Consider the following 13,839-nt stretch of genomic DNA (forward strand, 5'->3'; position numbering starts at 1 on the left):
ATCACGTTATTGGAAGCGAACTCAATGTTACGCTACAACCACATGGCGTTAAGCTTATGCTAATGAGATAAACAATGGGCATTGGTTTTGCATGTAGTTTGCTTTGTGGGTGCCCGTTAACCTCAGGGAAAATAACACGTGTTCCTAATTTAGGTAACATCACAGTTTGAGCCCTGATTTAACAGAGCTTTGGGGTATCTTAACCTATTACAAATTAAATTATTATGAGATGCATAGTACCATCCACTTTCCAAAATAGACTTTCTTATATGTCGCATCTTTTTTATACAAATTTATATCTTGTTTCTTTTAGTTGTAGATAGGTACAAGCGGGGAAAAAAAGAGGAAAACCCACGTGTTCAAATGATTGGTGGGAAAACGAATCTACTAACACCAAAAGCAGGCATGTTGGAGAGGTGTCATAAACTATGGTCATCACATGCAGATGGTTCAACACACCATCAAAAATAGAAGCCTAATGAATTTGTTTTACATGGAGTAAGCATAAAAAAATGATACCCCAAGATACAGTAACTGCTATATTATAATCTAAGAAAATGTCGTCCTCCTGAACTCCTCCAGATTCTTTATATACCAAGGACATACTTGAAAAAAAGATTTATATCTCACTGTATGTATAAATTTTTATGAGCAAGCACATAAAGTACAAATTAATCGATATAACCAGTAAATTGTTCACGAATTCAAGTGAGATTCTGGTTCAAATGTCTCATCTTAATTACATTATTTAGCTTTTTAAGTGAGTTATAATGGTCCTGGGTCTTTCAAATAACTCCTCTAACTTACGTTATGTTAAGTTATATTGTTTTCTTTAGTTGGACTGATTATTTAAATTGGGTAGCAGTAAGGTATAGTATAGGATTTGTAGGGTGTAGTGTGGTTCAAAGATTGTGCTGCATCCTTTTAATGAGAAACAGTGATAATTTTCCATGTTTTTCATGATCTATACTCATTTACAGAGTCCAAAGTAGTTTTAGGTTAAGGGATTTCTCTTTTTCTTATTATCTTCATTTGTGTTGGGACTGTTGGGCATTACCTATTTTACATATAGGTTTTGAGCCTGTCAAAGTATCTACTGATTGTAACAGAAAGCGTAGGTACATGAAGTAACATCTCCACCATGTTTAATCAATGCAGAACCACAACTAGGTGGAAAAGGTACAGTAGTTTAAAACATACTGGTGATTATATACCCCCTGTGATACCATCACTGTTCTCTAGGTGCTGGAATAGGGCATCTATGGGACTTTCCAACGCACATAGTTAATCTCCCTAGTAAAGCTAGCAGCAGCTGCTGGCTAATTGAGCAGACTGAAATCCTGATTGCTCATAGAGTTTTAAAAGTCAGGAAGTGACTATACACAGAGAGCCTGACTGCTGTCTTAGAGAAGGGGACAGAGAAGAGTTTTCCCCAGCTGCAGAAGCTGGCACAGCCCCTAGGCCTGCTGGATAGTGGTCGCGGAGCCTGCTTGGTCTGCCTGGGTTGATTTTCCCAGGAAGAAGGAAGGACTAGAGACCGTGCTGAAGGGGGGGATGTCCTGTCCTTAACATTGGACTTACAGAGGAGAGATTCTCTGAGCTCTTGTGGTGCTGAGCTCCCCTAGGAAGGAAGGATGCTAGACTGCGCTGAGACAGGTACGTCTGCTCCAAACTCTGGAGTAACAGATAAGCGAAACCCTTTATTGCTGTGTTCCGAGACTTTATGTGTTCAGCTATAATAGTACCTGTTTGGGGTGATAACAAGCTTAGCTGCCCATCCAGTTAGTAAGGGTTGAAGTTGAATGTGTAGTTAGTCTCCTAAGAGGAGTAGGAGTTTGTTTTATGATTTAGTTTTGACTTAAAGGGACGGTTGGCCTGTTGGTATATTATTTATCCCTGTAAATAAACCCCATATAGAGAAATACTATGTTACCTGCCTTAATCTGGGACTAAAAGATGGTACAACGTGGTGTGGGCATCACACCTCATAAGACTTTGTAACTTATAGCATAGACCAAGAAGTAACAAAGATACAGCAGACCTTATTGCATCCATTGTTTCAATGGAGCAGCGGTAAATCCCACAATAAAAATCATGGCTGCAGTTACGCTTATTATCCGATAATGTGTGCAATAGCCTCTGCTATAACTGTAATTTAAAAATCAAGTGATTTATGAATTAACTAAAGTTTATTGTTTAGTTTTTTGTTTTTTGTTTTTTTTTTACTAGACACACTATAATTAAATGTCAAATTCCAGCTCAAATGTATTGAGGTAATATTCTACTATTATTGACTGAGAATTCATGTTCTGTAAAACCGGGTGTGAGAAGATGAGAAATGAATGCCATTTCTACATGAGTGTCTGTGTCATTTTGTCATGTCATTATTGCTACGGTTTGTTCGCAGGTGCCAATGCAGAATAACTAAAAAGGCAAATGGGGAGGCAAGGGTATAGGAAAGCAAGGTTTAACAGGAAAGGGAAAGGTGGTAAAGATGTGTTAGCACAGTGTAGTATGGTGGGGAAAGAAGCGACCATAGTTTATGGAGGACATACTGAACCATGCAGAGGAACGCGGGGGAATTCGGAGAGAAATAAGACATACTGTAGTTAAGGAATAAAAAAAGAAACTAATTGAGAAATTGTGGTATAGATAGAGACAAATATAAAGTGCAGCAGTGCACCAAATATAGAGGGTAGTAGCATACAAAGAAACAAGAGCGAATGGGATTGAGAGATGTAAAAAATGGGGGAAAGTGGCATAGCAAAAAGACATACGTGAACTTGAAATAACAATTTACAAACGGGTATAGGATATATTGTCAGGTGCAGGAAGGGACATGTGCGGCCGGTGGTGCAGAAATGAGACAATAAGCATGTATTGTTTAGTTCAACATGAGATGTTCTCCTCTGTGTTTCTATTACAATCAAATATTCTTCGTATACTGTACAAAATAGAAGTTTATTCATTATATTGTGGAGTGGAAGGGGTGAAAGAATTTTGATTCCCGCGGGCGGCACAGACTTGTGAATGGTTGATTCAAATGATCTACCATACATTTTGTTCAAGACAACAGGACTACTACTATACAAATGATGACTTGAAGCACTGGAACTTGATGCATTGTTGTGAGCAATATGGGCAAAATCATTGGAAAGAAAAAAAAAGTTGACTTACGAATGCAAGTGAAGGGGTCAGAAATATCTCTCAGAGGGTCATGATAAAAATAGGGTTTACATAGTTCGCACTGATTTCCCATCGTTTTGTGTTGGCAATTTTCACATACTCCTCCGCTGGTGCCATTATTGTCCATGAACACAACTGTGTCAAAATGGCAAGTTTCAGAATGCCGATTGCAATTGCACCCTAAAATAAAATAAAAAATGTTTACTTATTAAAAAATAACTGATATGTATAAAAAGATAACTTATGATAAACCGCTCACCAATTGGTTTATAATGAAAACAGCCGGTGCAAAGGAATGGTACTGGCAGAACAAGCAGACAAGAAGACACAAAAGGTCTCCCACAGATCCCTTTTAACACTGCACAACAAGGCTGTTAATTGTATTAGGGGTATAATACTCCCTGATGTATAATCTAATAAGCTGTATGGGGTACAGAAAGTAACCACTCCCAACACTGTGGGCGGACAGTTACCAATAAAAGCCTGATATAGGCAAAACAATAACATTTTATTAATTACACAAGACAACGACGCATACTCAAATAGCATAAAAACAGTTAAAACACAAGGTATTGGGTGGCACCAGAAGGGAATGGAATAAACAATCCAATAATGGATACATCAAATTAGCCCTCCTGGTGGTGACTGAAATTAGGACAGGGGGTAGGGTAGGAGGTACATGCAGATAGCAGGGGGGACAATTAATAGTATGTACTCTAAATGTCTCTATATAGGCTATAACACAACATATATGCCAGAGAAATATATACCATGGAGATTTAAGTCCCCCTAGATAGCCTCCTCCCTAAATAAATGACAGGGTGTGTATGTGGTATATAGTGGTAAACCACAACAAACTCAGCGCACTGCAAATGGTATTCCAGCAGCATAACACCAGTTAGATATCTCAAATGCAAGCGTAGCAGCTTGGGTTTACTCACAGTACTCAATACATAGTCTGGTAACCACTACATACACTGGCGACACACTTTATTCGAGCTCGGCTAGTCCCACGAATTCGGGTATACCCGGGTGTATTGAGGTTTGTGACTGTTTTCTACCCGGGTGCATTGAGGTATTTTCCAGGCAGGGATTGAAGCATTTTATTCCCGCTGGCTGCAATACTGCACAGTATATATATATATATATATATACTGCATTACAATTCATGAATTTATGCCATCTTGTAGACACGCGAAGCATTGCAGCCTATTAAATCCTAATCATTATCATTTAACAGATCAGCCGCCCGTCAGCCAGGCATGAACCCAGGCTGGGAAGGCAAACGCAACGGGGCTTGTCAGAGGTGAGGAGCGGCGCATTCCAGGTATCTGCCAGGTACATACTGGGTATTTGCTCGAATAAAGTGTGTCGGTGCAGTAGTCTGCTATTGCAGCAAACATGCACCCTTTCTCCCCCCGGTATACCGGAACAGTCTCACCCGTGACCGCCGACGTCAACGCGATGACGTCATCCCGACGTACGTTTCGCGCTCGGGGGCTGGCACTTTCTCAAGGTAGGAGGTGACATACTGAGTAGCGTTGTCACTCTATATACCCACAGAGCGGGGCGGTGCTCAAAGCTTCCCCCAATCAAACACTACATAGGGGAATGGCAGCTGAAAGAACTTAGATACGTATAATATATTCAAGGGGGTGGGAAGGTTGTGACGTAACCCTAAATGTGCCATGGTTACATTGTGTTATATCCTGTATATAGATATAATGTGAGTGTAAATGAAGTCTAAGGAACCACATATATAAATTATTTAGTAAATAAATAAATAAATGAGCAGATAAATGAGTGAATAGAGGTCAGGTATCACGGGCCTGAATGAGAGCCATCTACAGTCTAAATAATGCACATGGAGTGTAGGAATGAACTAACCTACAGTGTCCGCCCCGTAGGTCAAAATGGACTCTAGTAATTAGCTGTATACCTGGAAACTTACACTTACACGTGCGTTTCTCCTGACGAAGCACGTAGTGCGAAACGCATAGAGGTCACGACAGATCACTCTGCGCGTGTGCTGTTAGGCTGAGACGGCGCTTGCAGGAAATTCGTGCCGTGGTTACATCTCTGCGGTGGCGTGGTCCGGACCCTTGTACGCTTACCAGCGGGACCCGCTCGGCACTTCAGTTTAAGTTCCCGTCTCCCCCTTTCAGACTCAGGCAGTTGTTCAGCTCTATTATTAGCATATATCTGGGTCCATGTATCCTTAATTTTGAACATTCATGTCTATTTATTTATTTTTGTAATACTGTGTTTAGATCTAGTCTAAGTAGATACATCCTATTCGGTGTGTGCGTATTTCTGTTATATTTACCCGGATCTAGTGTGTAGGTGTACTTAGGTGGGGGTTGGATCCCCTCAGTTATCTTTGGTTTTAATAAATATTTTCTACCTATTTTAATCCCTGGTGCGCATTGTGTGCATTCTTTTCTTGTCATTACAAGGTGTCCCCCGTTCCGGAGGTCACCTTGCTCTAGGAGTCAGTTGGGGAGACGCTCCACATACATGCTGCAAGGGGATTAGTGCTTCCAGCAAACTTTACATCTGCAGCACGAGCGCTGAATTTCTTATTTCAACTGCTTTAAAGTAATGGTATGTTAACTGAACCAATGAAAGTCGATAGCAGAGTAATAACTGAAAGGGAATTGGGAATGTTTTATTATAATTTCGTTCATCCAATGGCTTGAAGGCATGCATTTATGTGCTGGTGAACAAGACATGTACGGCTGCAAAAAGATCCAAACAGCTGTGTTTTTGTCAGCTTTATGTTACTAGGTGTTAGGAAAGTCTTAATGAAGATAGTGTTGCAAGTTAATTGGCAACAGAAGAAAAAGAGGGCCAACGCAAGCCCCCGGGAACAACAGTTTGTACAGAATGTAATACTTACTCCTGCAGGTCTGATCGTCTAAGCCAACCGCCGGTCTCCATGGAGCATCGTAATAAAATTCCTGACATTTTTCACAGTTTAGACCATCCGTGTTATGCTGACAGACACATCTACCATGAACCTACAGGAAATTAAAGTAATACTTCATCATACGAGAACAGAATGTTCGATTTATACAAGGAATGCTAACTAACGTTCAGGGTCATTATGAGTTTTTCCCTTTTTATTTTAGTTTATAAACATGCAATATTTCCCCAAATAATTTGGGGGGAAGGTTAAATGAAACCAACGTATTCTTTAGCTTTACAATAAAGAAGGCTGAAAGTCAATGTACAAAGCATAAAGTGCTTACTAAGCATTGGTAAGACATTAAAGACAAAGACCCTTAGAGCTCGATTATTCACTTAATGAGGCGTTAACGTAAGTTAATGCATCGTTGAGTGCTAATGGGCATCTTTGAAGCTCACTAACACAGCGTTAATTGCTGTTTTTGGCGTAGAGTATAAAGGATGTCAGTGCTAATGATATGCAATAGAAGTGTTCCCTCTAACAACGCCTATTCACAGAGCCTTGTTATAGCTAACGCAGAGATGTAACAATACGTTACTTAGGTACAGTATGACCTTAAGGTGGCGGTAGATCCCTTTAGAACCTGTAATATGTATCATGCTCCTCTCTAGCAAAATCCATATTTCAGGGTCTTTAGTGAGCTACGCTAGCACCACCTTTGGGTAAAATGGATTTAACCCCTCTTCCCTTATCTCTATTGGCTCTGTGATAAGGACAAGGTGGAATAGGAGTAGAAAAAACACGTCCTAACAAACATTCCCCTAATCAGATGCCCCAAAGGAAAATTAATTGTGTTGCCTTTACAAAGAAATAAAACCAGACAAATGTTTGCTTTTAGCATGGTTAAATTGGTTTAACGAGGGCCAATTAGATACATTTTTTACAAAATGTGTTTTGGTCAGCTGTTGAGGGTTGGCTCTTTAAATGAGACACAGTTGTTGAAATGGTAAAAAAGTTATCACATTGTTAAATTCTTTCTGTTTATTATACAGCAAACCAAGATGGACTTCAGAAAAAAAAAAATATTTTTTTATATCAATGCAGCCTTTGATTGGGTTCACTAAATTGCCACTTTTCAGTTTCAATCAATCCTTCAGTAGTGCAACTCAGCAGCTACAATGTATTCTTATATTAGTAAGGTAACGTTATCTATTGTTACAGTTTGCAGCTCAAACTGCTGGGAACAAATTATCACAAAAAGGAAAATGTTGCAAAGATCTTGCACTGCTGGGGAAGTGTGTTTAAACCACCTATAGAAATCAAAGGATGCTCATTATATTACAACTCATTAAAAATGGCATTAAGAGCTGAATTAAAAAAAAGAAAAAAGGTAGTAAGTATTATCTAATACTACAGAACAGATGTATTTTAAAAAGACACAAGTAGAAGATGATATATTGATGCTCTATGGTCATCAAAGGTGTTAAGGTTTTAAAGTTTAACACATTTTCATTCATTCCAGAAAGCTGCTCTTGTGATACTGAAAGCGTTATCTCTTACCATTCCAGGCTGGTTGAAAGCATCGTTTCTCATGTTCTGCACAGGGACACACTGGCTGGCATGTCCATTGCAGAAGCAGTTTCCTCTCACAACCATTTCATAAACTGCATAGTAATATTTTTCAAGGGGCTCACTTTGCCATCTGTTACTCAACGTATCCCCGAGGGTGTGAAGTTTTGTAAAGTTTATTCTCAGGTTGGTTATAGTAATTAGGTCTAAAACATAAAAAGGGAGATAGCATTTAGTTCAGGTGAGGGAAAGACGTATAATCATGCCGTTAATTACAGTGGCAATGTAAAGACATACACAGGCACATCTACAATTCAGATTTACTAGTGGCATATTAAATTTTACTTCAATGCCAGAGGGTATACAGCACATTAAGTCCTCTGCAATGCATCACAGGTCCCTCTAGTAGCAAACCAATGAAACCTTTGGTGCCACAGCGCCTCTGGCACTCGCAATCATGTGACAGCTTCTCCGAAGCTGATCATTCCGTCACTGACAGAACAGAAGGGTCCTCTTCCTTGTGTTCCGCTTCCTCTTAGGAGGAGTGGAATGCGATCGCCCCTAAGAAAATGAGCAGGAACATTATAAAGTACAAGTTTGGACTGGTAGCTCTGGACACAGGTTTTAGAAATGTTTAAAATATATTTTATTTTTATATAAGTTTTTATCCCTGAACTATCACAGCTAAACTTCAAAGTTAATGTACTGTACTTGGAAACAGGGAACTTAGAATATATCATCCAAATGTGGACATTCGTGAAGTTAAACAATTCTTCACATAGTAATAGGGACGTAGGGAAGGGTTGCTAGAACTATGAGAAGACTAGAAAGAGCTCAAACATATTCTTCAGATGCCCTGCAGTAGTAACAGAAACTAAAAAAAAATAGAATGAACTAGCACTCACCCTGTCTCATATAATTCAAGTGGAGGTGCTATGATCCTGCATCTATAACACAAGATGCATACTACTATTCCAAAATCAAACTGGGCCAGCACTCAAAAAGTAAATCAAGGGAAATGAACAACTTATGTTTTCCTTTTGGTTTCACCAAGTTTCTTCTTTAATGTATCCACAAAAAAAAGCAGCAATACAGAAAAAATCAGCACACATAGAGAAAGGAAAAGTTAGCACACACACTGTTATACTGTATGGGCACAATAGAGCATTCGTCTGGCTGAAAGTTTTGTAAAACTCGTTTCTTTCTTCCTTATCCCTAAACTATCACAGCTAAACTTTAGCGTTAACGTATTTTGGTAGCAAGGAACTTAGACTACACTATATCATCCAATTATGGACCTTTCGTGAAGTTAAACAATTCTTCACACTATAATAGGGACATATGGACAATGAGAAGATTAGAAAAAGGTCAATCATATTCTTCAGATGCCCTGCAGTAGAAAGAGAAACTGTCATGGTTGCAATCTGATGTCGTAGCAAAGAATCAGATTACAGCATACTAATATCTTTAATGCACTAGACCCAATATGACTTGTAGAATTCAAGCATTTTCTTTTAATAAGGTAACTTTAAGATTGTGGTCCATATTTTCTAGGTGTGTTACTCCATAAGAAAACTTTAGACCCCGGAAGATGCCTGATGGCCTTTTCACTGGTGCATTTTCCCCACCATTTTTTTTCAGTTGTTTGTAGATGCCAGTTTATGAGGTTTATGACAAGCCATTAAAACTGTGCATGTAACCTTTTCAGTGCCCTTATGATGTACCTGGTATGTCCTGTACAATTCCAAAAGTACAAGGACACAGCCTCAGGTGAGGAGAAACCTGCTTGTGTGGCCAACACAACACAGACAAACAATTTCTTCAAAGTGCAGTTCTCCTCAAAGATAGAGATAGATATGACCTGTTCACTTTTGATATGCTGCTATGTATTCTTATGGTATACATGCTGGTGTTCTACACTTAATTGCATCCTCTGTTGTGGGAGGTTTTTGGTGCCAAAATATACTATTTAAATGTGCTTTGTGTGTTACTATGTACCCGATGAAAGGTCCATATGGAACCTGAAACGTGGTCTTTTCACTGTTCCTGGCTGTCACATTAATGGAGAATTGCATTATGAACTTGTGAGTAGAGCTCTACTTTGTATCTCTGTCTTTGAGAAGACCTGCACTTTGAGTACATTTTTGCCTGGTATGTCCTGGACACTTCCTGCATTTGAACTACGCTGGAAATTAGGTTATCATCCCACACTGCACATCTCAACACATTACTATTGCTGTGATGCCACCTTTACTTTTTATATTTACTGTAACCTCACTTATTTTCAAATTATGCACTTCCTTCCACCAGCCTCATCATGTCTCTAACTCTATTCATATTTCGCCATCTCTCCTTACTTCACCACTTCTCAGTTCACATGAACTCCTCTCTTACCTGCGCCCTCTGTCACCACATAGTTATGCCGCCTGCACTAAAACACACCCCTACAAATCATCCTCACACATTCTCTTTCTGTCAATGCTTCTCCTCCTTGCTTCTGGGGATATCTCTCCCAATCCTGGTCCCTGCCTTATTTCTACTTGCTCTCGTCCTCGCCTTCCACATGCAACTTCTACTCCTTCTGGTGTCAACCCCTCTAACCTCATACCCATCCCCTGCCACCCTCCCTCCTCTCTCCCTTTCTCCTGTGCCCGTTGGAATGCTCGCTCCCTCTCTAACAAGTTCCTCTCTGTGCATGACTTCTTTCTCTCTCACTCCCTGCTTCTCTTTGCTATAACTGAGACCTGGCTCACTCAGTCTGACTCTGCTCTGGAAGCTGCCCTCTCCTATGGTGGCCTTTCCTTCTCCCACACTCCACGCCCTGGTGGCAGGGGTGGAGGCGTGGGGCTCCTGCTCTCCTCTCTCTGCCGTTACAGAACAGTTTCTATTCTCCCCTCTCTTGCTTTTCCCTCCTTCAAGGCTCACACAGTCCAGATCTTCTCTCCTCTCCCGGTCCATGTGGCGGTCATCTATCGCCCACCTTCCTCTACTCATCCCCCTTCTGCCTTTCTCTCTCACTTTGAATCCTGGCTCTCTTTCTTTCTCTCCTCAGACTCCCCTGTTCTCTCCTTGGGGACTTCAACTGCCACATTGATGACCACTCTCTCCCTTGGGCTTCCCGCTTTCTTTCTCTAACCTCTTCTTTTGGCCTTCAACAGTGGACTGCAGCCAGCACCCACAAGGATGGCCACTACTTAGACCTGGTTTTCACTAAAAACTTCTCTCTCTCCGACTTCTCCATTTCCCCCTTTCCTCTCTCCGACCATCACCTCATCTCATTTTCTCTCTCTCGCTTCTCTCCATCTCCATCTCCATCTCGCCCTCATTTTTGCAGAAACCTGCGCTCTATTAACCTACCAGCTCTTGATTCCACTTTACGCTCCTCCCTCTCCTCTCTCAGTTCTGCTTCAGACCCTGACAACCTGGTCAGGAACTACAATTCTGCCTTATCTTCCTCTCTTGATCTTCATGCCCCACTTTCTCTCTGCCGTCCTCGCCCTTCTAACCCCAGACCCTGGCTAAACTCCCACACACGCATGCTGCGTTCCTCCACTCGTTCCTCTGAACGCCTCTGGAGGAAATTTCATACGCTCGCAGACTTCATTCACTACAAATTTATGCTATCCTGTTTCAACTCTGCCCTCTTTCAGGCTAAACAAACCTACTTTTCATCACTAATCAACACACACAAGTCTAACCCACGCCGTCTCTTTTCTGTCTTTGACTCTCTACTCAGACCACCCTCAGCTGCCTCCTCTTCTTCCTCCATCTCACCTCAGGACTTTGCTGACTTTTTCAAGAAAAAGGTGGAGTCCATACGGCAGAACATCCCATCTGTTGCCTCCTCCCATCCCACAATGCTTCCCAACTCTCACACTCAATTCTACTGCTCACTTTTAAAGCTTTACATTCTTCTGCCCCTCATTACATCTCAGCCCAAATTTCTCGCTATGCACCATCACGACTCTTGCGTTCTTCTCAAGGATGTCTTCTTTCTACCCCCTTTGTATCTAAAGCTCTCTCCCGCCTTAAACCTTTCTCACTTTCTGCCCCACACCTCTGGAATGCCCTTCCCCTCAATACCCGACTAGCCCCCTCGCTATCCACCTTTAAGACCCACCTTAAGACACATCTGCTTAAAGAAGCATATGAGTAGCACTGGATAATCATGGACACATGACACAAAGTTTGGCCCCCTGCAGACGCACTTACTAGTATTCCCTCCTACTGTCTCTGTACGTTCTCCCTACCTATCAATTAGATTGTAAGCTCCTCGGAGCAGGGACTCCTCTTCCTTAATGTTACTTTTACAGTATGTCTGAAGCACTTATTCCCATGATCTGTTATTTATATTTGTTATTTATATGACATGTATTACTACTGTGAAGCGCTATGTACATTTTATGGCGCTATACAAATAAAGACATACATACATACATACATACTTGCTCAGTTTTTTAGGGGGTGATCGGACTGACCACTCCTAAGGAGCGACTAGCCTGATCAAAATAGAAGAGAAGCTCCCTCCACTTTTGTTTCCGCCACCCGGCCCCACCAGCCCCATGATGGTATTTCCAGGAGCAAGCACATGATGCGGAAATGCCGGGGGTCCGGTTGTACTCTGGTACAGCTAAAAAGCAAGTAAAAACAAGACGGGATGTGTGACGAGCACGCGTGTTGTACAGTGCCGACACAGTTTATTCGAATGCGGCTAGAGCCGCAAGCCGCGAGGTTTCTCGGCTTTGATGCCGAATCCCCTCGGCGTGCCGCGCGTAACCGATGAGCAGTCACGCTTCATCGGGAGCGTGCGCGCATTGCGTGCGTGCCCAGGGCTCCCCGAAGGGAGCCCTGGTGTCCCGAGATGTGGGGGATGGCGGTGGGGGGCTCCGGGGGACCCGGTGGACCCGGAGAGGAGAGGGAGATGCCTCGATCGGTGGACCGATCCTCCGAGGCTCCTGGGCGCGCACGGGACACCACGGCGCGCGCCCGATATCTGTCGCGGCCGAGACCGGGTAAATGTTAGAATAAACTCGGCCGCGACAGTAAGTGAAACTCCTCTGCGTATGAGCGAACGGCGCTGGCCACTTCTGCGGAGGCGGAGCTGACCATTTTTGCATGGGCAGAGCAGCGCCAGCCGCTTCTGCGCATGCACGAGTGGCGTTGCCTGCTTCGGCACATGCGCAGGCGGCGCTGGCCACATTGGCACATGCGCAGGCGGTGCTGGCCGCTTTGGTGCAGGCGGCGCTGGCCACTTCGGTGCATGTGCAAGCATCAGGTAAGGGGCTAGCGCGCTCTCGTGAACGCGCCTCATCACTTTTTCTGTTCCAGCAACAATTTTTAGTGCTGTGAGATTAGCCAGCGGGGACACGTGCAGACTTCCGATACACATTTGCATCTCCATGAAGGAGTCTTGTCCTATGAAAATTGAATATTTGCCAGCAAAGAAGTTTCACTTCAAAAATTGTAACAATGATTTGTTGTGGATATTTCTAAACTCTCATGGCTGCAAAACTGGGCACACATGGTGTAAAAACGGAACCGGGGTTATCAAACGAATCAATTGCACTGAATTTGAAGAAGCTACAAATAGTTACTTATATCTTCATTTAAACATTGGCAGATGATCTGTACTACTAGAGATGTGTGAATTTACCTAAATTTGCTTTGCCTGTATTTTGCTGAAACGTTAAAAAATGTTTGCCAAAAAGTTTGCTAGGACAGGGTAACCCACAAAGTTTTGGCGTCAACACAGCTACGATACCTCGGAAATATGGTCATTTAAATCACGTCAATGTTCTTTACATATTCAAATTATGTTATTTCCCAGATATGTCAGGAGTGTTCTCAAGCATCTCCCCACGTGTTGCATAGATGAATGCTGTGGGAGGTATTCATAATATGTCCCTCTTATTACTGGATACATTTTTATATATTAGGGAAGTATGTAAATAAAATCCACATTTTTAATAAGAAATGGTCCATTTATGTACAGTACATTAGGAAGAAGTAAGGAATGTTAAAATAGAATAAAATCAGAAACCACCACGAAAAATCTTGCATCAATCGCTTGCTTTAACACCTCTACTTCTAGGGCACTTCATTGGTTTGCAATGTGTTACTGGCCCCCAGACAGTGGAGGGTTAAGGACATCTCCTTGAGATCACTTTTAAATTAGG

The 13,839-nt window shown here is 41.9% G+C and overlaps 1 protein-coding gene across 6 annotated transcripts in view; it reads right to left on the minus strand.

Annotated features, from left to right (window-relative positions):
• The window catches only part of LAMB4 (laminin subunit beta 4), a 131,908-nt gene that overhangs the window by 77,971 nt on the left and 40,098 nt on the right, over positions 1-13,839 (minus strand). For all 6 annotated transcript variants that reach the window (XM_075599735.1, XM_075599740.1, XM_075599734.1 and 3 more), the window contains 3 exons: positions 7,655-7,869; positions 6,086-6,206; positions 3,178-3,366 (listed from right to left, as the gene is read on the minus strand). In XM_075599735.1, the coding sequence (XP_075455850.1) occupies positions 3,178-3,366; positions 6,086-6,206; positions 7,655-7,869 (525 nt within the window). The remainder of the gene's footprint in view (positions 1-3,177; positions 3,367-6,085; positions 6,207-7,654; positions 7,870-13,839) is intronic.

The sequence above is a fragment of the Ascaphus truei genome, chromosome 5, assembly GCF_040206685.1.
Source record: "Ascaphus truei isolate aAscTru1 chromosome 5, aAscTru1.hap1, whole genome shotgun sequence".
Taxonomy (NCBI): domain Eukaryota; kingdom Metazoa; phylum Chordata; class Amphibia; order Anura; family Ascaphidae; genus Ascaphus; species Ascaphus truei.